At 40.5% G+C, this 25,207-nt stretch overlaps 1 protein-coding gene across 1 annotated transcript; it reads right to left on the bottom strand.

Annotated features, from left to right (window-relative positions):
- Window positions 1-6,957: 6,957 nt before the first annotated feature.
- On the bottom strand, window positions 6,958-21,922 carry LOC148340613 (dystroglycan 1-like). Its single transcript, XM_088291420.1, has 3 exons — window positions 21,567-21,922; window positions 14,691-15,224; window positions 6,958-10,409 (listed from the first exon to the last, which is right to left on the bottom strand). Exons 2-3 carry the CDS (start codon window positions 15,021-15,023, stop codon window positions 8,097-8,099), a joined length of 2,646 nt encoding a protein of 881 aa, XP_088147546.1. The 5' UTR covers window positions 15,024-15,224; window positions 21,567-21,922; the 3' UTR covers window positions 6,958-8,096.
- Between the last annotated feature and the right edge of the window lie 3,285 nt (window positions 21,923-25,207).

Raw genomic sequence — 25,207 nt, 5'->3', positions numbered from 1 at the left:
ACCTGACTACATTTCCACATGACATGACAAGAAAAATCCCACTTCACACATTGCCTGCAATGAAGATGGGGTGATGGGGTCTGCCTGTTAAATACACAACATTTTCTTTTCTATGTTCCTCTGTTGAGCAGTAAAACACAGTTTCCTACTCTCGGGACATTTGTCAGTATGCAGTGGTGCCTTGACATATAAGTGACCTGATTTTGGAGTTTTCCCGTGATACATGCCGTCATTCGAGTACGGCCATGTTGGCAGTGAACTCAAATCAACTCACTTCACAACAAGCTGCAGTTTGGCAAATGGTGAACGGTTCATCAAGAAAGGCTGTTCCCAGTTGGAATTTATTGATAAACACATATAATGAATAACAGGATGTGTAAATACCGCAACCAAACTTTGTCATAATTACGCCCCCGCTCGCTTAATGCTAACACATTATTGAAAACACCATTGACAGGCTGACGATAACTATCGACAGTCCTGGTGTTGCAACACTTTTAGCAATAGCTATTTAAATACAAACGGTGGCACAACCCATGTAGACTTAAAATATCACATTACTCACAGGCATATATTGTTTACCCTCTGCAAAGAATTACTAATATTGCAGATGACTGAAACGCTGAGTTGTAGTGACTCTTGTTGTTTGAATCCACCTTGTGATGCAATAAACACAGCGAGCCTCTGGGCTTTCAGTCCCACGAGCCGCCGCTCACAGAGAGCTGGAGCACCCCCCCATTAAATAACCCAAATGCCCAGTCCCACTGACCCAGCGGGTCATCAAGGCTGGTCTGGTTGGCAACAACACAAGACTGGCACATGACAGAAAGCCAGTAAAAGGTTGAAAATCCATAAGGCAACTGTATAGTGAGCCGTCTTCACGCTTCGTTTGGAGACGAGTGTTATCTGTTCACAACACAACGACCCGCGGCGACGACTTCTGACGGAATCATGCTGCTGCCGGACACAAGTTGAGTGCAAGATACACGTGGATTCTGCTGTGATCTTGGGGAGTCGGGCAGATGATGTTTCCGAGGCGTTAGGGGGTATCGGGAGGTAAGCTGACCTCGGTGCTGCTCGTTCTCCTCCCAACTGAGACGCGCAGACATGGAAGCATGTAAACGCATCCACGTCCTCGTCAGACGACGGAAGCATCTGCGATTGAGTGAAGAGACCCAACCAACATGTTTGTTCTTCGCACAAAGTGAAGAGGAGGATTTCCATCAAGGCTTTGGAGTGAATCCAGTTTATGAGATAAGAGCCAAAATGCAATTAGTGCGCACTTACTCGGTCTAAATGTGGAAGCTCACGGTTTTTTCCCCACGTTGTCTAATTATGAGGGCGTCATTGGAGACTCCTTCTGGGTTCTTTGCTTCAAGATGGAAATAAATCATCTCGGAGGTGATTAAAGAGCACATATTAATGATACCTTTATTACTTTTGCATATTACATCCATCCAAATAAACCTATGTTTGGATAAGCTGTTGGTGCCTCACAGCTGATAAACGATAATAGTGGGTTTGGATTTTTGTTTACCACAGCTTGGGGCTGCTTGTTATTTGTCTGCAAAGCAATGGCTGAGCTTTGACACGATGGCTGTGCTGCTACTGCCATCTACTGGCTTGTGATTTGAGAGAAAGGAGACGGAAGAGCTGTTCTCTTTTGAGAGTGAAAATCCAGCTCATTGCAAGCACGGGCACAAGCATACAGTCCATAAATCATGTTGCAAATCATGAAACTTTATTTGGGACGCTTAACGATAAAGACATTTTAAAATATGACTCCAGTTTTTTTATTTTCTTAGAAATAATCATCACTGTTTGAATGATGATGAACTGCCAATCATTTTATTACCCTACCCATGTACATTGACTAGCAAGTATACATTATTCATATTAGGCGAGATATTTTCCACGAGGCCATCAACTATCATATATGAAAAACTACTTGTCTGCCAATTAGCATTCATCATTTGAGTCCGATTCTGCTCTCAGCTTAATGGGAATCCGAGTCACATTTCCCGAGCTCGGGGCATCTAATGAGGCCTATTACGCCGTTGTCCGTATCATGCGGTGCCACCCACCATCACGCAGCTCTACTATTTGCACGGCAGAGTTGCGCATCGCATTACCGCCGCCTCCTGCACTCCACAAAATGAGTCTTTTTCTTAATCAAGCGAAAGGTTTCTGTCAATAATCCTGTGCTGAAGAAAGAATCCGTTTCCGGTTCGCACTGAGAGCCCTGCCAGGCTCTGGACCTAATTAGGATGTGCTCTCCAAAACACGCGTGAATAGTAATGTGCCTGTTCTTGAAGTATTGTATTGATTATAAAATACAGAAGCTGAACCAGTCCTCATTTCATTCAATTGTGAAACAAAACGTATGCATCCATGTCTGGTTTGTTACTATTGAATGAGATTGTCAGTTCAAAAAGCACGTCGTCAGCATCAACACATCAGCCATCCGCGGCCTCTTCATGCATTTATTATCACACGCATTAACTTTCTCTTGCGATGCATTATTAATGAATGTAGTTGTAGTTGGGGTGATGGGGAGAGTGGCAGGCCATAAAATAGCCTTAAATCCATACCTTGATACAACCTCATTACCTACTATCAGCCACAAATATCGATTCGTTCAAGTCCATTTGTGGACTCAGCAGCAATTAGGCAGTCTTTGTCCAGAGTATAAATAGTCACCAATAATATACACTGACCAGCCACTACATTGACCACATTGTCAACGCAATAGTATCCATCTATGGGAAGAACTCCATCAATTATTGTAAATTTAAAAATATGCTAATGCTCACTTTTGATTGCCACAGCTGACCATGGTACTGAGTGACACGAATGACCTGACTTTACCGTCAAACCAAACAGAAAATATAGACAATTACACCGCGCATAATTACCAAGTAAATCAATCATCAATCAATCAAACCTATAGCGCTTTTCACACACAAAACACAACTCAAAGTGTTTAAAAACAATCCCTCGAAATACAAGCATTCTCTGCAGCTCTGAGGTTATCCAGCAGGTACCAGACAGAGCTATGTCCCGCTGAGCAGAAAATGGGCTTTCTCCTTAAGACCACCTGTCTAGAGGAAATCAAAGCCTGGATGTCAATGTCAGTGAATTTCTTAAATTTCAACGAAAAAGGAAAACAGAAATTAAGGTCTTCGGTCCCAGTGGTCCTTCGAAATTCCCACCCTGTCGACCTGTGCCCCCTGGCATCTAGTCTGAAGCCAACAGTCTCAAACTTGGGTTTTAAATTAAAATTTTGTAGTTGTTTTTTTCTGTACTTTATCTTCGAACCAGCGTACCTCTCCGAGCTCCTCCCCCCATACGCACCTGCCCGCTGCCTCAGGTCTGCGAACCAAATTCTGCTGGAGGTCCCGAGGACTAAGCGCAGCCTCAGAGGGGGTTGCCCCTTTTTTGTTGCCAGTCCTTCCGTATGGAATGACCTCCCATTGAATGTTAGGCCACTTTTAAAACTCATTTGAAGACATATTTTGATTCTTTGACTTTCGAGCCAATATGAAAATGAGACTGTTGTGCTGTTTTCTGGTGTCTAGTTTATGTGTTAGTATCATTCATTTGTCTTTTAATTTGCTGCTTTCAATGAATTTGTTGTCATATTATTGCTATTTTATGTCATATGTAAAGTGTTGTTCCATCTGCAGCCGCTGTAAAAAATGCTATAAGTTGTATTGTATAGTAGAGTCGCACTGTTGGACCGAGAGAGAAAGGGGCGGACTGCGCAATAAAAGGGAGTTCAGTGTCCAAAATAACACCCAGGTTTTAAAACAACCACATTACTTCAACTTTCATGCCACTAACTTAATGCTAACGCCAAATAGCATCTTTGCTGTGATGCTATGACCCTCTAAGCCACAGATTTAACATGAACAGAGCAGCCACACATGTAGAACAATTATAAAGGTACTCACAGTCCTATATTATTTATCCTATGCAAAGAAAGACTAATATTAGTGCCACACTGATGAGCTGAGAGGAGATGAGACGTCTCAAAAAAACACTATGTCCCTTTGCCTTATATTGCTCCCAGGTTGGCGAAGGTGGACACATCAGATGAGCAGCACATTGGCCTTCCAAATGCTGTCGTGTGACAAAAACTGTGGAATTTGTTTTTTCCAGTTAATTGTTTCATTATTCTATATTCATACAATAATATGGTGTCCTAGACACTCACAGATTGCAACATTTTTTGTTTTGTTTCTTTGTTTTTTGCAAGGCTGGAATGTTTAATGGTATTTTAATTCATTTCATTGGGGAAAGATGATGTGAGATGCAAGTGTTTTGAGTTATGAGCATAGTCATGACACAAGTTATTCTGTAATCTCAAGGGATCACAACATTGTATTCCTGTGACTGGACTCAGTAAATAATTGAGTCAATGAAATAATTATAAAGATCTAAGAATGTAATTGTACACCACTACAATTGAATACAGCTCTATGTCCATTAAAAGTGAGCTCTGTCAGAAGCCACCTTTTGCTGGGTCAAGTTGACACGGAAAAAGTACTTGAAAACAGGCCAATTTGGAAAAAGACAGCAGGCTTGCGAATTCATTTTCCTCTGAAGCCGCAAAGCCAAGCTGAACTACAGGTATGTGGTTTCACTCCATTGCTCAAAGCACTACAAAACAGATGCTGATTAGCGCGAGCATTCAGCCAGTGGGGCGTTTCTTGAGACCATTAGGTTGGCTCAAATAGACAAGGTGGAGTTCTCTTCATTTTTTTGTTTAAATTTTGAAGTCACTTTTTGATTACTTGTTTACTACTCGCCAGACTATTGGTACAGGGAAGCTCCATCCTAAGCCAAGCTATATTTATAACTTTTTAATTCCAAAAGACCAACTTCAGCATGTTCTCAAAGTCACATTGTCCAAAGTTCTGTAGTACATGATGTGCATCTGTGCAAAACCACATCACTGTTTTGTTGCTTCCACAATTGTAACTGAACAATGATACAAGTCATCATCTGTAAATTAATTTTTTGGGAGAATGCTATTTTGAGATTTGAGCGTTTTAAGGCCTTGCTTTTTGATTCAGATTCAATGCATTTTAAACCTTTGAGAACTAAAGTAGCAAAATCGTTAACAAAGTTAACGTTTACAGTATGGCTTTACGTCAAAACATTTTCAAGCCACAGCCTTTTGAATTAGTGATGAGAAAACTGAATAATTTATTGATTAAAAAGAAAAAAGAAAGACCGGCACATAAAGGGTTCAGACAATGATCCACAGGAACCCTGTCCTATATATATATATATATATATATATATATTTATATATATTAGCGCTGTCAAAATTAAAGCATTAGGTCATTAATCCAAAATTTTTTAACTCAGATATTTTAACTCAGTTAATTCAGTTTGATTTACTTCAAAAATAATTTGCAGACTTTGCAAATATTGCGCCATATTAGCTGTCTTTAGCAAGTCTCAGACCAAAACGCTGTGTTTAAGTTACCACTGGGCCTTGCAAACCAACACAGCTGGAGTGTGGCACTTCTGAGCAGATTTGAGAAATGTTTCGGAGAAGAAAAATGCCTTTAAAGATGTCTCCATTTAGATCGTATATGAGAATCAAAGAAAGCTATTAGAACAGTCTTTGAATTAAATATACTTCATATTTGGTGATTTTGTATCATTCCAAGATATTATTCAAGTAAATATCTGTTATAAGCTTTGCAAAAAATAGTAATTGAAAAATATGATAAATCACAATTAATCATGGAATTTTTGGGGATTAATTAGTTAAAAAAAATTAATCACTTGACAGCACTAATATATATATATATATATATATATATATATATATACACATATTTAGTTTCCCATCCTATGGGATTTTCACTATTTGCAGGCCGGGGACAGGAGGGATACATTCTAGGATGAATACAATTTGTCAAAGTAACCAAATAGAAATATGTAAATATCCTGTGTGTATTGGGATTTTTTTTTTTGGCAGTTAATTGTTGTCTGCTACGCCTCGATCATTGCAGTTAACACTAATTCAAGTTGCACTGAGCCAATTAGGGGCTCTGTTATACACCAAGGGGTGAAAGGTGGATCATTTAGTCTATTTGCATCCATTATCACGAGCATCCAGATGTCAACATCACCTGTAAATGAGCCCCTAGCCCAGAGCTTGTTTGGTGTCCAATTTATACATGATTACAGACCATACAATATGAAACCCAACCTACCTCATAATTACTTATTAGCCAGCGTAATATCTAGGTGTAATGATAACAGTCAGGCAAATGAGAGCAGGAAAGATCATAGGTACTCCAGCAAGTGGAAAAAATAGAAAATTCAAGTCGACCGGTGGATGGAGCAAAGGGGACGAGGGTAAGCTCATTTAACAAGAGCTGGAAGAAGCGGACCGGAGAGCACGTATGAGTCAGTGTCATTGAGGCGTCTGCACAAGAAGTGCGAAGAGTGGAAAGAATTCATCGCAGACATCAGAAGGCTTTGCAGGTGTGCCTTTTCCTAAAAGCAGTGTACAAAGATGTCAAAAGTGGAAAATCTCTTCAGTACAAAAGGAAAAGAACGTTCAACAAAGAGTGACAGTAGACGATTTTGAGGCTTTACAAATTGTATTACATTTTATTAATATACCTTCATAAAACAAGTTTAAGACCGTATCAAAAACTCAGTAAAAACATTAGATTTTTTTTTTTTTTTTTTTTTTACATTTTTGTAATGGTGCTATCAGGTATGAAATGTACATAATTCACATAGTTTATTTGTTGCGATCATATTCAGATGATACTATTTCTTCGTGATGGGCAGGTAAACGTTTCTGCACACTATAACGTTCATTATCATGATGGTGATCATAAATCTAAGCATACAATTAAAAAATAAAATCATTTCCCACTGTGGCCCTTCTGTTCCCAACCAGGTTGACTGCTGAAACACGAACATGATGGACTTCTTTAATTTCACAGGCACACAATTATTTACATCCCCGTGTGCGACTCCGAGCGGCAAAGCAGAGCACTGACAAGCTCTCCTCTCCACTGGGCTCCTCACAAATCCCCTTATTACATTTCACACTTTAAGCCCAACTATGGATTTCATCATAATCATTCACCATTCCAGAGGCCGGTTCATGACTGTCAAGCAACACTCACATTTGACATTTCTACTTCCAAAACAGATTTGGCGCAACTTCCAAAAAGTGAAATGATCAGTGAATGTTCAAAAACAAAAAAGTGCTAAGAAAGACTTGGAAATTTTAAGCTCACGGAAGTTGTTTTATAGCGTGTAACGTGTGCTCAATTGTGCCTCTGCAGCAGCATCCTGTTGGCCACTTTCATTGTTGACCTCGCAGCCTCCCGGACTGGTCATCACCATAGCAACAACACATAACACCTCACACGGCAAGTTTAAGTGGCACAAAAATGAAAAGAACATTTTTCATTGTTTTGCAACTAAATTAGAATTGTAATTAGAAACACAATTTGATTCTTATTGGACTTCACTGGTCAGTTTCGTGTTGTGGATTTAACAAGCCATTATTGTCAAGAAGCAAAGTATGAATGAAACGACTGATTCTTTTGCGTGTGCGTGTGCGCTTTCAATTTGGCTCGTGGTGTTAATTTCCCCTCAAAAATCTTCACAAACCAAACTGAGGACAGGTACGAGTGATACAGCTCTCAAACAGCACGTCAATGGAGAGCCACAGGTCTGCTTCAAGGCCCAACGGGCGTTAGTCTCTCCTGCTCTAATATTTTCTATACAATAGAAATAGTACATCATTGAGATAAAATTGACTCTTCTTCTCGGCAAAACAGACAAAGCATTTGGAAATAGTCAAGAGCAGATCTGAAGAACAAAAAGAGAGAGTGTGATAGAGGAATGGAAATTACAAAGTGCTCTCCATCTATTTTGCCTGTTCCAGTAGGAGAACACTGAATTATCTTATCCATGATGGTCAAAATATACGCATGGTTGCCTGCATTTCATTGAAATCCAAGTGTCAAGTTACGTCTGCAGTAGTTTTCAACGAGCATCCCAACAGTGCACCTGAATTTCCAATTGGAGAGCTCTAGTGAGCGTTAGGGAGGCACGTAAGGGGGCGGCGACCTGTAGGAGGTCATGTTCTTAGGGCGAGAGCCTTTGCCTTCGATGGGGACGGTAAAAGGTGGCGGGGGCTGGTAAGGAGGCGCGTTGGGATCGTCATCTTGATACACTGAATACTCTTCCAGCAAATCCTGGTTCAGCAGGGTGCTGTGGGGACCGGCCATATTGGGGTACTCCGGGGGAGGAAGCGGCGGCTTCTCCTCCTGAAGGATTAGAGGGATGCTGGAGGACGGCGGGGACTTGGAATCATCCAGCTCATCGGCAAATATTATGGGAACTCCTTTTTTGATGAAGGTGGCCTGTTCCTCCATGGTCATCTTCCCTCGGCGTTTCTTACGGTAGCACACCATGGCAATGATGCCAGCAATTAAAAGCAGGGCGGCGACCACGACCGCAGGGATGACCGTGTGCAGGTAGACGTCGTCGCTGCTTCTGCGACCTGTCCCAGGTGAAGGTGTAGCGGTAGGGAGATCGGGGATTGGCGGAATTTCTCCCGGTGGAATGAAGGTGAAGCTTTGACATTTATTTGCGCCGCGAACAGAGATGTTAATGGGTTTAAATTCAGGCTCCATAGCTTTAATGAAGGCTGGCTTCGGTGCGCCTTGCGGATCGGCAATCCTGTTACTGAGAGCTGCGATCTGCTCCTTTGGACAAGAACTCTGCGGCAGACTATTGTTGGTCCATTCGACCACAATGGAGCCCTTGGTGATGCTTTGTAGGGTCACCGTGCTGCTATTGCGATCGCCAAGAACATAAGCTAACCTTTTCGTCAGAAGAATCTTTTTATGGATGTCACTGCTAAGCGTTTTAGGGTCGCCGTGAAAACGGGCAGCAAAAACCACGGATGGTTTATCGTTAGTTGACCAGTGGTTTACTTGAACCTCAAATGCATCCATGACACTCCTTCCACCTTTATCGGTAGCCAACATGAAGTACTCGTGTTTGCCCTTGTGCTGCTCCTCGGGAAGTCCATAGAGAAGCTGGATGGTGCTGTTGAACTGAATCCAGGATGTTTCACTGACTGCCTCTCTGGGGGGATGCTTCAAAGTCAAACGCAGCTTGTCAGTCGTGCCATCTTCTTTGTCAAAGAATGTATCAGGGGGAATCTTCAGCTCAAAGTACGTGCCAACCCACGCGTTGACCTGGTCAATTGGGTTGCGGATCTCTGGCATACTATTGAGGTCTGGAGCCGAGGAGAGCGTGGTGGTGCGTTTCGGTGGTTTTGCTGTGGTGGATTTGGGTTCCCTGGGAGACGGGGTTGACGTTTTGGGCTTTTTGGGCTTCCTCGTGCTAGAAGGTTTTGGCTTTTTGGTGGTGCTTGGTAGCGTTGGTAAAGCAGTGGCTTCTACAAATGTAGGTCTGGTCATGGTAGGTTGGATGGGGATGGTGCTCGTCGTTCCCAATGCCCTGGTGGGTTGGGAGGGACCAAACACAGGTGTGTGGGCTATCTGATCTCTGACCCTCATGGTGGGCTTGACAGGGAGAGGTAAAGGACCGCGGACAGGTGGTGCAGAGATGTCTGTTGCGGGGGCGATTGAGGGTGATGTCGGGCTGGGAACGACACGAACAGGGGGTTCTGGGTAAGTGGTGGGAGGAAGCAGGGATGGTACCGGAGTGGGGGTGTTGTACAACTGTCGTTTGACACGTTTCACCACATGGGGCTTTTTGTTGGCAATGTGCCAGCCAACCACGGGGTACGCCAGCCTGGCTGACATAGTTCCATCCTTTGCAGAGGACTGGACAATGCCGATGTCCGGGATATTGCCGTGGTCAAGGGCACATCCAAGTTTCCACGACAGCAGAACTCCATTCTCCACCACTTTCTTGGCATTGCCTGGTCCCGCCATGAAAGCAGACATGTCAAACAAGCGGTTGTTGACAACAGGGACGACCCTCATGTGCTCAACGGGGACATGCGAGAATCTTCTCATAACAGTCAGTAAAGTGACCCTCTGCTCAGCGAGCATCTTTGTCAAGTCAGCATCAAGTATGACAGTGAGGACCGTGACGGGCTCCTCAGGGCCACAAGTGAAAGGCTGCAGGCCACTCGGATCAGACTGTAGAGCGAGGAGGGACGGTTCCGTGTCTGCTCGTTCCTCGGGATAAACTTCAATAGAGAAGACCGTACTGGGAAACTCTGGGCTTCCAGTCTTCTCAGGGGTGTCTTGTCCAGACACAGCAATATGGTACACACCTTTATCTTGCTCCAGGGCCAGGCCTCTCAGAATGCAGCTTTCTTTGTCCCAAAAGAGCCAACGCGGTAATACTGTCTGTCCCATCTCAGTAAGCTAAAAAAAACAAAAAACAAAACACAAACACAAGTCAGCGCAATTACTCAACCGATAATGGCGCTAATTCGAGTTTTCATAAATGTATATAAAAAAACAAAAAACATCCTCAAGTCTCTTATAAACAAATGTGACAAAGGAGAAGAGTTATGTTTGTACCATTACGCATTGATCAAATGGTGAAAAAGCCTCAAGCCAGAGGAATTGCTCTTCATTTTACATTCTTACTATATGTTGTGTGGCCTAGAACTAGTCCCTTTGCAAACATCACGTGACCAAACCCAGAAAACAGGTGAGCCGTAATGTTCACAATGCGGACCAGAGGACACATTGACATCATTTTCATTTGAGAGCAAAGGGCGCAAAAGGACAAAATGTCAACGCCTAAGATTGATGAAACTAGATCAAATATCACGCACGCAATATTAATTAAAATAGCGTGTTTCCAATTATCGGCACCAATATTTAGCATTTTGATGCACATTAGTCTAACCGCCCCTCAAGCCTCATTTTTTTTTTTTTTAATCCACTGGTGGATAAGATATTGGTTTAAAACTATTTTATTTCAGTTCTGATAGGGAGTACATTCAAAATGTCACTGCCCGGTGCGACAATTGTGTTTTTACAATGCATACACCAAATAAACTTGAATCTTGACTAGGGCTGGGCGATTAACCGAAAATTTACCGTTACCGAAATTTATTAGAATGACCGACATCATTTTGCCCATGTCGGTAAATTCGGTGTCTAAAAAAAAAAAAGAAAAAGGAAAGTCTTTTCTGTCTGCGGCAATGTTCATGCCTCTTTAAGTCTGCTCCAGCGCATGTAGTCACGTGACTCAGGCGCTGTAGAAGAATGTAAACAAGACGCGTTCGTAGCTGGCGATTCAAATTCAGAAGAGGCTGACACGGCTAAAGACGAAGTAACGTTAGTTGAAATTGGTCTTGTCGCGCTTGTCCCAAAAAGAAATTCGACATCTGTCGTTTGGAAATGTTTTGGGTTCCATAAAGACGATGTTTGCGCAAAAGAACATGAACTACAAAGTGCGTCGTAAGCACTTGAAACAGCGCGTCCAACCTTTTCTTTTTCACCACCCACAACACAACCATGCTGTTGACTTGGAGCTTGTGCTAAAAGTTCAAAGTGAGAAGCAAGGTTGGACAAGTGACAACAGCCCACTAACAGAGGCGAAACCATACGAGAGAACGTCTCAGTGGTGGACGCGATAGCCTAGCACATAGCTAAAGATAGAGCTCCTGAAGTTACAGTGGAGCGCACAGGATTTAAACGCCTCAGGAACGTAGCCGACAAGAGGTACGAAAATATTTGCCGCAAACAGCACTTCCCGATATGGACAACATCGGGACGGGAGCGGAGACATGTCGAGCATTTTGCATCCACATCCGACTTGTGGTCGAGTCGCAACATGGATCCCTGTTTGAGCCTGAAATGTGCAGTACATAGACGACAAGTGGCGACTGCGCACCGGAGTACTCGAGACGGCACATTTTACTGATGAAGCACACGCGTTTGTTTGGCACTGGCATTCCATTGATTTTTTTTTTTTTCATTTTATTTAGCATTTTGTTTACAGGCGACTAGTGCCTTTGCACATGGCATTATTTATATTGTTTACAAGATACCTTTACACAAATCTAAGCATTTGCAAATGGCATTACACCATCTCGGCACAATCTATTTGCAGGAAAAGATTTTGTGAGAGGTACCCTTTTTTTTCCTGTTCTTTGTGACATTGTTCAAGTCATGCAAAGCAAGCTATTTTGAATGTTTATTCAAATGATTTTTGTACTTCTATTTTTCATTGAAAGTAATGTGTACCAGTTGGTCAATAAAAAAAAGCAGTTAATATGCATTTTCTGCATTTATTTTGATTTTGGTCCTCAGGGGGAATTTATCGTGCATTTATCGTTATCGAGGTAAAATTGCCCAATTTATCGCGATATTGATTTTAGGTCATATCGCCCAGCCCTAATCTTGACTAGGGTTGAATGATTAATTGCACTTGCAATATAACTGCTATTTGATAAAATGCAATTTGCTCATCGCAAAGGTGCGGGGCGGAGGAGAGTCAAAGTGTTGTAAAAAGCCTGTCGCTATAGGTGCACATGATTTCCTGAGAGTTTTCCATCCCATGAGACCTTGAGGCAAGTATATAACAGGTTTCATCTTTTGTGCCTCATGAGGTTAAACAAACAAGAAACCTTCCAGTGTGTGCATGTGTGTGTGTATATATATATGTTTCAGCGCATGGCACTGTGGCTGATAAAAAGGAGTGCCTGTGCTGATAGACCTGTCATGTGTGAGCGAGCCACGACTCATGTATGCCGCCCAAGTAAGGGTTGACTTCAATTTACGCTTTTTTTGCACGCTCATACACAGACAAAATAGTTTACTTGCGACTGAGTAGGGACTAATCAATCAAATCAAATCAAGAGGTCACATATTAGGAGGATAAATACGTCTATTTGCTGTGTTGGGCAAGTTACTTCCAAAATGTAATGTATTACATATATCATGTTACTTGCATGTGAAAGTAAGTTCCTTTACAATATTACTGTATTTGTAGCATAAGGAGTTACTCAAGTATAATTTTTTTTCTATAATATAAAATGGGGGAGTAACTTATTTAATAATAATTTAGTGTAATGAATATATTTAATATATTTATACCTGTGATCAATATTTGTATGAATTTCTTTTAATATAACTATTGGAACTGATAATTTGCATTTGTCCAGTAGATAACAGTCGCATGGAGTCAAGAACCTCTTATTGTGACGAATGCTTCACTTCGTAGCTTACCCAGTAAGTGAGGAGGGAAACTGCACTTCCTTTCAAAATATTTTATTAAATTTGAGTCCAGTCCAAAATGTCCTCTTACAGCACACTATTTTCGATATATGAACGGACTCGGCATGGACAAGCGGAAGGCTCTAATTCTTGTCACGTTGCGGAACCATCATAGGAAAGGTGCATCACTATTGAAGTGATCTGAAAACTAGTGATATCGCTTCACGGCTGAAGGCAGAAGCTGCTGCATATGTAGGCAGACGTTCCACCTTCGCCTTCTTGATCATCCAATCACAACTCTCGGTTGCGTGTGTGCTGTCTGAAAATCATTCCATTTAACAATCGAAATTATTTGCAAACGGTATTATCGATCCAAGGCTGTCATTAAAGCTGTCAGGGACCAGAACTTGCAATTCACTTTCTCAGACAATATGTGGGATTCTATTTGGAATCAGGTACATGAATCTTCAATATACTATAATACACTATAAATATTTGTTTGCTTTTATTTTAATTCCTCATAATTAGGGGTGTCGCAAAAAATTATGAAAAGCCAAAAATAAAAAAAATCGGTCTTGAGCGAATCGAATAGTTACATTTTAAAATTGTTGCATCCTTGACTAGTATAGCAGCCCATGTATCAAGGTAACGTATCGGGCCGTCTTTTATGAGTCATGTACACCAGATCTGCGAGCTTTATTGCAGGTTTCCAAGGCCAAAGTAATTTGTCTTTGGACACTGACTGGCGCCAAACACATGTAAGCACTACTAAAGTATTGGTTTCACTGGGGACATACTGTTTTCAGCCAAAGCTTACAAATGACAACAGTCTCAAGAGGAGGAACAATTATCTTCAGCTGAGTGACAGCTTGGATAGTTTGGGCTCCGGACAGCTTTTACATGTTGCATATTAATAAACTTGACCATTTCGACTCAAATCGTAGCCACACTGAAACTAACGGATTTTTTTTTTTTTTTTATAAATTACATCCATGAATGTATCATATCCCATATATTGAGAAAACCTATCGATCGTCTTTTGTGGCGGTTAATAGATCTGATATTGTTTATTGTAATAAATATAAATTTATTCCTTGTACATTTTCCAAAATCAATTATCTTGAATCAAGACTAATATGCAACTGAGGTTGGGAGCCCCCTGCACTTTTTTTGTTAGAATTTTACCACAAAAAATGTCCACTCTATAAAAAAAAAAAAACAACAACATGTATTGTTAATATGTGACAAATCTGAAAAGCTGTTAAATCAATATATACTTGAAGGCATTTAAATTAAGTATTGGCATTTGTATCTTTCCAAATATTGTTGCCACTATTATCCCTTTTACTGCAAACGTGTACCAGGTCCAAATATTGATTATCAGTCTCCTCGTAGTAACTGGTAAAAGCACAAAGTTTTAGGCCATATTGACCAGCCCTAAATAAGACAATGCATACAGTGTGCACTTACGTGGAGATTACAGCCGGCCTGCTCGTGCACCAGTGGAATCCGCAACTGGAACACTTGGCCCACAATGGCTGAGGAATCTGGGATGCCAGTCTGCACACCGCCGTCGTTCACAGAGGACTGTGGTGTTGCCGTGGCCGCAGCAGCAGACGGGAGCTTGGACAGCACGGAAGACTGCATGGAAGCCTCCAGCTCAATAGTGAACCTCTCCACCAGTGCGTCTTGCTGTTCCGATGCGGCACCCAGGGACGTGGCTATCAGAAGCCCTACTACCAGCGAGATAGTCCGACACATCCCGGTTTCCCCGCCGCCCATGTCGCCCGTTTTATAGTGCATATCAGCAGGCCCTTGAGCTGCCTAGCAGATGCCGATGAATGACTTAAGAGGCAACATGCACTGAAGTCAGCCAGATGATATGCTTTGGGTCGGATTCCCTTGTTATTGGCTGTGCTCACTGATTGTGTTTTTCCTTTCGTTGTCTTCTGGGATCCATCAAGAGGGGCGTTTGGCAGCTGGTTAGACAGCCATGCCAGCCAGCTACAAGGGAAGACAAACAGACATGACTTTGAGATGTTTGGGGGAGGTAAAAAAATAATCATAAACCACGATGATAATACATGAAGGCTAACATACAAGCATGACTACATCATAAAAATATGCAAATACCGAGGGATGGGTACCTTTCACATGAATCAGTCAAGTGCCACTGCCCGATACCTGGGGAATTAAGAGCTATTTAATAGTTAGCTACGCTACCAATTTTTGGTACTTTTGCATGTGTGTGTTTGCGGTAATAGATTTTAATTTCTTTTATGAAAAAAAAATAAATAAAAGAAACTATACATGTATGTGTCAATATATAAACTTTCACAAATAACATGAGTTTAAAATGGGCAAAAGAAGGGTGGCGTAAAAATAAATAAACATTTTCCAAAGTACAAACAAAATATTACAACATCCAAAGCACAATGAACTGCACAAGGAACAAAGCTGAACAGTAATACAAAAACAAAGATTAACAATAATCGTATTAGTGTTTCTCCGTTCCTAGAGTTGTTATTTTTCATGAACACTGGTCAGCTGCAGCTCCACCCCTTGAAAAAAAAAATTGGAAGAGGAACGAAAATAAAGACTTTTGGCGTACTACACCTTGTGCTGGTCACGTCGCAAATCTATTAAGGGGCACAAGCATTCACAGTGACGTGCACACAGTCACTAAGTATGAAGTGAAACAACGCTGCCAGAACGGAAGTCAGGCGAATGAACCTCGACAATGTCAGTGATTGCTTCCCAGAAATGTTCTGACAAAAGAGACATTATTCCAAAACTAAGCACTTGTTTTCATATCCGCATGATTATATGACCAATCTTGCATTGCTGCATTGTCAAAAATATGTCGATTATTTCCATGGAAGTTAATACAAGTTAATTGTCGGGGAAGAACAATTATCAAGAGAAACAACGCAAATTCCAGACGGTAAAATAAAACAACAAAAAGCAAAAGTTGTTTTAGATAATGACATTGCCATTTGCTTTGAAGTAAAGGGGAAAAATGATTAAAGCTGGAAATTCTATTTCAGCAAAAATAATCAGAGATTTTATTTTCTCTGACCTATTAAAAAGTACGAGATGTTTTTTTTTAATGTGTTAACAATCCCGCAAAGAACAAAGTACAATAACATTTTTAGAGGCAACAAGGCGCGTTGTTAATATGGATAAAGCAATGGTCGACCTGACACACATTTGTCACGTCATATTCTCCACACTTCTTTCGAATTCAAACCTCATACGTACAAACAACAACAACAAAAATCAAGACGGTATTTAAGACGTAATAAAAACCAATAAAGCAATCTTCAAAAAGCTTATTTTCGAATCCAAAAGCCCTTGTTGGATTCATGTCACATTTTGTTCTTTCATGTCAAATACATTTGCATGAAAATAGGTTTTGCCCATAGGCTTGGTTTTATTCCGAATGAGCACTACACCTTACCTCGGGCTATTAGCACACACAGCAAACAATCTGAGCATCAAAGTAAGCGCTCCACAATGTGGCCTAGATTCCATCCTGTTAACTCACAGTGAGCAATAGCCACCACAAGCCACAAATCCTCACTTCCCGATTCCGCAATGCTGATTTGCAATTTTAGAACTTTATATTCTAATGTGCAATAGAACAAAATGTAAATGACAAAAATGGGCTGATAACCATTGCTCGCTGGCTTGGGGGACACAACATGACATTATAGTGTTGATACAGCTGAACCACGTAATAAAAGAGGACTAATAAGTGGCATAAGCGGCAGCCATCTTGCACTATTTGACACTCTCAAATGCCACCAGGAACACTAAAATTGAAAAAAAAAGAAACATTCCATTCACAAAATAAGATAAAAAGTAGGGTTTTGAAAAAAATTATAAATAAACCACAGCTAACTTGTGAATTTATGATCTACGTGAGCTTCAGGTTCATATTTCTTTTCATACATATATTTGGATTTCATCAGTATTAAAGCAGCTGTAAAGCCATGCAGCACAATGTGACTCGAGAACGTCATCTTGGGAATTGTAGTTCAACAAGTGTGTGTCACCGAGGAGTGACATCATCGGTAAACTAGGTAATGTTTTTTTTTTTTTTTTTTTAATCCAACTAACTATTAAGCTATGACACTGTCCAATATACTGTAAGAGTAAGTGCCCTGTGGTCATGCTGGACGATTATGGACAAAAAATAATCATCACGATTATTTTGATTGAGATTGAAATTATATAATTAATAAGATTTTTCATTGATTTCAAAACTAAGTATATGTTCAACTAGTAAATTTCAAACTATCATCATAGCCTTATGCCAATTTATCCCTGCACCTTGAACACTTTATTCTTAAGTTTTCAATGATTTTTTCCCCAAGTACGTACAAAACGACCTTGTAAATATTTCAAATTCAAGCCTTTTCCATTCTGCTACATCCACTATTGATGCTTTTCATTGTTTCACACATTAAAGCCTTGAATAAGCATTACACTTATCTTTGTCATATTTATATTAGCTTTTGTTATTTTCAAAAGTTTTGCAATTTATTGGGCTAACATGGTATTTCCAGGAATGCATTTCATCACGTCAAGCTGACATGTTTGTTGGTACGACACAGAAGTCCTCCCTTAGATCTTTATATCCTTGAATTTTAAAGAAAGAAAAATTCCTAGAATCCTTGAAATTGATCTTTAAATCTATATCGAATGGACAACGTGAAACTAGATTAGCAAAAAAAGCAAAATAAGAGCATATTAAAAAAATAGTAAACACACGCACACACGCACACACACACACTTGGAATAAGGTGCCTTTTCCGCAAATTATTTTTTTCTGCCTCTTCCCATGTCTTTTTTAACATAATTTATCAGGTTGTGTGTATGTGAATGAGCGGAGGCTTGCTTCGTTGTGCATGTTAGGAGGGAGCGAGCAGGTTTTGTTTTTATCTTGTATTGTGGATATTATTATTGCAAAGCACTGAGTTGCATGTTTTTTGGATGACAAGATAAACAAAATCTAAATAAAATTTGCTTTATTAATTGAAAAGGCTTGGGCATAGCAGATTTGATTATGAAGCTGTAGTGTAAAACAAAAGAACAAAACAAGCAAAAAAACATGGCAGGCAGATGACAGTGTTGGTTTCTTTCGGGTGTGATCAACGTGTCTCAATGGAATGCGGAAACACATGAACATGGCGCCTTTTTGGAAATACCAGCGCCTTGTGATTGATCCATTTGCCATATTAAAGCAACTACAAAGAGTGTCACGAAATAAGGAAAATAAAACGGGGATTTAAATTTATCAGTAGAAACAATGACTTAAAGAACGTAAACGTGCACACAAACACATCCAGAGCACACATGCACACTACTAAAAACTCTGACTATTACTATTACCAAATAGCACGCACATAGTTTGTAAAGTGTGTCAAATGTAAAATTCTTACACTGGTGAATTATTTTGAAACATTATTTTGCCCATAAATGGACATTTTCACTGTTGTTTTATAGAACAAAGGATTAATAAAAATTTTGAAGTGTCACTAAAACTAAAATAATTAGCATAAAACAGCACTGCACAAAACTGGAAAACAAGGTATATGTGCGGTATAGTGGCAAGATAGCCCCTTTTCTGGGACCCTAAATTGAAGAACGTGAAATTATTTTATTGGTTTTCGCACAAAAACCAACGTCATTGCACCGCAAAACAACTGAGTTCCCCCATCCCATGTCAAACCCCCCCCCCCAAAAAAACCCCAAAAAAAACTGGTTGTGACACGAAGAAGATTGTTAAAACGGTGCCTTTTAACACTACAACAACCTTGCGAATTAAAACAGAACAGCCCCAAGAGAAAAAAAATTATAATATAGATTTATTTAGCAAATTTTATGAACTATAGAGCGCCCCTACTATTGAAAGAAAAATCCACAGAAAAGCTGCACCGTTGAATTAGCCGCATGGTTCAAAATTGAGGAAAAAAGTAAAAAGTACGGTGTGTTCTACCCAGTTTAATTTTCTTGAGTCTTCACACATTTTTTTAATATACAGTAAACGCAGCCCCAGATGTACATAACGAAATCCCACATCGCACACTGATTGATTTCTTTGTAGATGTATGATATATAGCATTTTAATGTAATGGTGCAGTAATCAAGACATAATGTCAGTATCATTATAAACTGTAAATTACATAATAAAATTGCATGTGGCAAATAGAGTTGATAACTACCTGTATACAGACATATTGCACAAAGTATGTCTGAAAAAATAGTAACATAGTTTTAAAAAAAGGATAACTCAACATTAACTATGGCAGTTGTTCTCAAACTTTTTACAGCAAACCACCATTGCGACCAGCTCCATGGTAACGATCGATCGCCGTTTTAGACAACAGAACTGACAATTCGAGCAATATTACAATGCTTGCCTCCCTGCAGAATGTTCATAATTGCACTTGCAATTTCATGCATTGAAGAAGTTAAGCAGTTTAAACAACAACCAAGATCCTTGCATACTTATTCAGTTAGCCAAAGCTACATTTTAAATTTTTTGTCAAAATGTTCTTTTTTTTTGTTTTTATCTCAATTATCCTAGAATGATTATTCATTTTAAAATTTAATTTCAGACTAAAATATGTGTAAGTATGGTTTGCATTTAAAAAAGTAGAGCTGTAGAAATGTTTTCCCTAACATGATGAATACTTGAGATTAATATCAGTGGTTACTATAGGCTTTATATGATCACAGATTACTGAGCAGCAAGTTTAAAAAAAAACATGCTAGCAGTGTAGCTCGAACTATCTCGGGGGACAGCTAAAGCTGATATGAATATCAAGCTCTTATTGCGTGCTTATTAAAATCTCATTTTAAACATCAGACCGGTTTAATGTATGGTAAACAGGAAAGTGGCAGATTTGCTTCTGGGTGATTTCACGAAGGCCTGCACGAGTGGGAGTCGAGGGGCTGAAGCAAATCAGTTTCACCACAGCGGTATTCTTGCTGCGTGTCGTTCAAAGGATAGTTAAAAATTGAAAACTATCACAAATAATTAAATCTCGGATGCACAGTTGGCGCTCAGGGCCAATTGAATTGACGTGGCACATGCAGCAGCCTCTCAAAAGAGCCTGAGCTGAATAACAAACATCCACAAGACAAGCCCGCATGTCCACTCCAAGTCTGTCCAACAAAGTAATGGAGCATGTGATGCAAAAAAAAAATATGCATGTTACTAAACCACCAGTGCGTGGCGATAAGAAAATCTGTATTTATGTGAAAAGCGTGCAGCCTGGCAAAAGCGTGACAAAAGCCTGGCAAATCCTTTTAACTTTAATCTGAAAACTGGCTGTGATTATGATCCGTCTTGTTAACTAGCTTTGAGCAACAAACTGCAGCTAGCGATTGTACAGACTCAAATGGAGGAACGTGGAAATAAAAACATGAGAATCAAGCAAACTTGGAGAAAACCAAGATAGACGTGACAAAAAAATGCTAAAATGAGCCCTCGAGATTTAATAACGTCCATGCAGGATCGGTGTTTGTTTAAAATAAATAAATAAATAAATGAAACGCCGTTTTGTGGAGTGAGCGGAAACACATATTTAATGGTCGACTTCTGCGTGATTCTCAGTTTTAGACATATTGACTTTTTTAAGTCATTCTGTAAGGTCGTTTCTGTCTTTTTTTTCCCCTTATCGCATACTGGCTAAACACGGTGTTCCATTCCAAAGGCCCGCGTCGTTTGCCCTCGGTCCGACTACAATCTCATTTCGGGCCTTTTTCAATAAATAAAACAAGCAATAACGTCTCAATTTCATGTCCCGGTGTTGTTCTAGACACGCAGTGTGTGGGCGATTGTTCGAGCGAGTGTTATCATCGCGCACAAATTGGGGGAAAAGGCGAGCGCGGTCGAGCGCTTTTGCAGTATGTCCCGCAGCTGGCCGATGCTAGCAGACGTGCACCTGTTTTTATTCTAAGCGGATGCGATGAGAGCAGAGCGGAGCAGAGAGACGCTGCTGCGGGCATCCGACCCTCACATCAGCACATAAACGCATCCAGGCGACGGCCCAACGTGCCGCTTTACCAAACATATACGTGTCCGAGGGCAATGTGGAAATCAGCGTCAACTAAAGACGAGCGGAGCGAACTGAGCGGTCGTTGTCTCGCGAGTTTTGCTAACTAGCAGGCTAACGCCGAAAGAATTAAGACGGTGATAAATGTCACGTTTATCCTTCCCAGGCGCAGTGCTGGGTTAACTGGGAGAAGGGGCAGCATTGAACACGACTCAGAGTGTGGATTTTTCCAAGACGCGACATGCAATAGAGCAGCACAAGCAGAACGTATACTGACCTTGTTAGCGAGCTAACGTTAGCTACCTCTCGCCGTAATGTCTCCTCCCCGATCGAGCCAGCACGAAGCGCCGCCGAGGCTTCCAAATTGCCATCAAAAGTGCGCTTTCCCCCACAGACGAATAGACTGGATGCGGTCAGAATGACGTGGGGGCTCGGCGAAGCAGCTGATGTGTGCGCGCTTTGCTTCTCCAATAGACGGCCCACTGCTATGTATCGTGATGAGGTCGCTGGCAACCCCTCCCTGGCTGGCTCCCTGCCTGCCGAGCTGCCTCCCTACGTCCGTCAGTCCTCCTACTGGGCACCAGGCAGGTTGAGGAGGCCACCGAACAGCCAGGCGAGAGTGACTCCTCCCTCTGTGGAGGTAACTTGTTGGACATTCAAGTGAAACTTCATTTCATACTTGCAGTTTCCCCAAACTACCAAAACTCAAGCACCAGCAGTCACAGACAATATCGACTTTTGGTTAACTCCAAAAGTTTTCAAATTATGTTTCGGGCATCTTCTAAAGCTGTTTCGACACACATACACACACACGCACACACACACACAAACTCACGCACACAAAAAACAAGAAATATACAATTGAGAGGAACCATCATCATCACCATCTTAAAATAATAAACTATTGTTTTGCCTCAACCTCTCTTGATGCTGGCCATCTCTACTAATCTCATCATAGTGCAGCTTTTTGTGTTTTCTAAATGAATAAGGAAATGACTTCAACCATTATTAAAGAAACATCCAAACCAATGCTAAAATCCACTGTTGTAAGAAACTGAAACCGATGATGAACTTTTGAGAACTGCATAGACAAACACGAATATCTAGGCACCATCATTTCGTTTTAAGAAAGACCATCAGTATCAATATGACACCCATTTAAGGAACAAAGGATGAAGACCAAAGCAAGCATTAGCATTTGTATGCCTTAAAATGTTACTGTGTCTTGTATGTGAGAGGCTGTTTAAATCCACCGCGGTTACCCCAAGTAATAAAGTTCTTGATGCATGCTGGTCAAAATACTGCACAGTAGCCCCCGACGAAACAGCAGATATGCCTATACACAAATTTTATTTTCAATATTTTGATTAGAATATTGATTGGATGCTCTAAATTGTCCCGATACAGTAATAATACAATACAGCTTCATTTATATGTATAGCGCATTTCACATCTAGGTGTAATTGTGAGTGCAGCAGCAAGTACCACCTGCGATCCATGTTAAATATTTGACTGCTACGGTGGCAACAGAGTAACCTGTGCCACAATCTGTCACGAACCTATGCTGACGCAGTATTAAAGGGGCAGTGTGTAGAATGTTTTGATTTTTCAAGATTCATTCATTTAGATAAAACACTATTAATCTGATGGACCACTTTCATATAAAAAACATATATTGACGAACTGGCGCAGCAACATAGAGATAACTATTTCGCCGCGGCACTACTCCACACGTTTCAGGCCCTACACGCCACTGTATTTATTTTTTTGGGTCCAATACAAATGAAGTTTGAAAGGTTCTAAAGTTTAACGAATCAGACACTGATGGCATGTTTTACGTATTTTTTTTAACCCAAAAAAGCTTTACGTGGTTAAGAGTTACTTGGCTGTAAAAATATTTCACAGGCGGTACATCCCTGAAAAAAACTTGAGAACCACTGTACTATGCAATGCGCAGCGAGGGTCAAGTCCAAAATAAAGGCAAGTATGACTGTATGTGGATAGCAATTTCTGCAGTGACCGACTTGTACACCCACGTACTGCTAATGTGCACCCCGGTTTATAGGCCTTTACTGAACTCGTCTCCTCCGACTGTGTTAAAAAAAAAAAAAAGTATTTTGTAAACTTGGAAATGTTGGTACCAATGGAAAATGAGGACCCTTATCATTTTAACGACATGTAAGCGACCCACTTTGGAGTACTGACCCGCCAATTGAATTGAGTTTTTTTACCGAAACACATTTGCAAATTTGCCTAACTACAGAAGCTCCACTCTATTGGATTTAGACTGCATGGTCAAAGGTGAGGTGATGGGCAGAAAAACAATTAAATGGAAGAAATTGATGTCACTGAGTTAAAAAAATAACACGAGTGGCTGTGTTTTGCTCAAAGGCTCCTAAGTGAGGCTCGGGATGAGAGCTGGCATACCTCCAGCAACCAATCTGGCCCTTCCTCAACCCAGTCTTTGGGCCACTTGAACATCCCAAGATTGTGTAACTGCTGCATAGGGCAATTTAAAGCCGAAAAGGTTTTCATCTCAAGCACAATTCAATGCGCCTTGTGAGTTTGCAATTCGACTGTCACTCAACAAGCATTGCTTTTGTGTCCAGAAATTGTTTACATCTTCAGGTGCCCTGATACACAATCTCAAGTTATTGGCTTGCATGCATAATTTTATTTGACTCGCAAGGTTTGAATCTCAAGTAAGTGTGCTTTTAATAGACATTTGTTATTGCTGTTGTTGTTGTTATTCATTTGCTTGATTTGATGTTGAAGTCAAGTTTACTTTCATCACAGAGACATGCAAAAAAAGGATCTTTGTCTAACAGAAAATATTTGCTGAATAAACAGATGTGAGAGGACATGAAATGAAATGGAGCTTTGCAGAAATGCTCATGGATAATACCTGATGTTACCTCCTGACCTTTGACACATTTGGACTTACTAAGTTTCGCAAATTTGCTTTGCAAAACTTGGTCTGTACTGTTCTCTCTCTCTCCCAACACACACAAAAATGCGTATCTAAAATAATGTTGATAAATATCACTCCCAAAACTTCTTTTCGACCACATATCTGGTTTGTTGGGCATTGGCTGTACACGTTCAAGGTAACAAGTGTAAAATGGGCTGTGAAGTCTAGTATTATGTCTTCCATCTTCATTGCTGTCAGGAACATTGTGTGATGTCAAGGACCATTGGTGGTCGAAAGGTTAGATTTGTTTCAAGAGGCATGTCGGAAATATTGTGCAAAACAAGAAGGGCGAAACGGAAGTCTGTGATTCCACAATAACAATTTGTAGCACAAATTTGATTTCTTTAGAAGTAATGTAACAGCAATTTGAAAGAGCAGGAAAAACTTTCTGTTATTTCGAATAATATGTATCCCCTTTGGTAAAGTCTGTTTTCGCTGTCTAGTTTTGGTTTCTTTTTCGTGTGCTTTGTCTGAAACAGGAAACAGGCAACTTATTTGAGGGGGAGTTGTTTTTTTTTTGTTCATCCATTTTGCCATGTTGAAATGATTTCGTCTATTTCTTCTTCTTAAGTGAGCTTATTAATTAGTTTCACACACCACATCACTTTCTTGGAGAAATGTCGCACAATAAAAGCATTATTAAGAAATCAATGGTGTATTCCAGCGATTGGTCTCATAATTTGAAAAGAACGCAAATCAGGCTTCTCCTGAAAGGTCCGTCTTGAAAATGACCTTGCAAATATATCTGCAATCAAATGCACACTTTTCTGACTGTCCCTGCTTGTATTATGATTGTGTGTGCAAAAACGTGACAGATATCAAAACTTTTTGTATGGGGAGACCAGGGGAATGGCTACAGAGTGACAAGGAGTAGCCTTCGCCACCTGATAGCTCCGCCCCTGCATCCAGTGCTCATATCTCTAATTCAATGCGGAAAAAACAATTGA

The sequence above is a fragment of the Idiotropiscis lumnitzeri genome, chromosome 3 (genome assembly GCF_059441095.1).
Source record: "Idiotropiscis lumnitzeri isolate Australia: NSW breed Sydney's pygmy pipehorse chromosome 3, RoL_Ilum_1.0, whole genome shotgun sequence".
NCBI classification, from domain to species: Eukaryota; Metazoa; Chordata; class Actinopteri; order Syngnathiformes; family Syngnathidae; genus Idiotropiscis; species Idiotropiscis lumnitzeri.
Note: the sequence above shows the minus strand (reverse complement) of the source record. Positions and strands in the feature narration are given on the sequence as shown.

What these genes read in the sequence shown, in the direction of transcription:
- LOC148340613 (XM_088291420.1), bottom strand. Translation starts at nt 15,023, where the DNA reads ATGCACTATAAAACGGGCGACATGGGCGGCGGGGAAACCGGGATGTGT. An exon ending in AGGCCGGCTGTAATCTCCAC is followed by an intron (nt 10,410 to 14,690) that starts GTAAGTGCACAC and finishes TGTTTTTTTTAG; the next exon opens with CTTACTGAGATGGGACAGAC.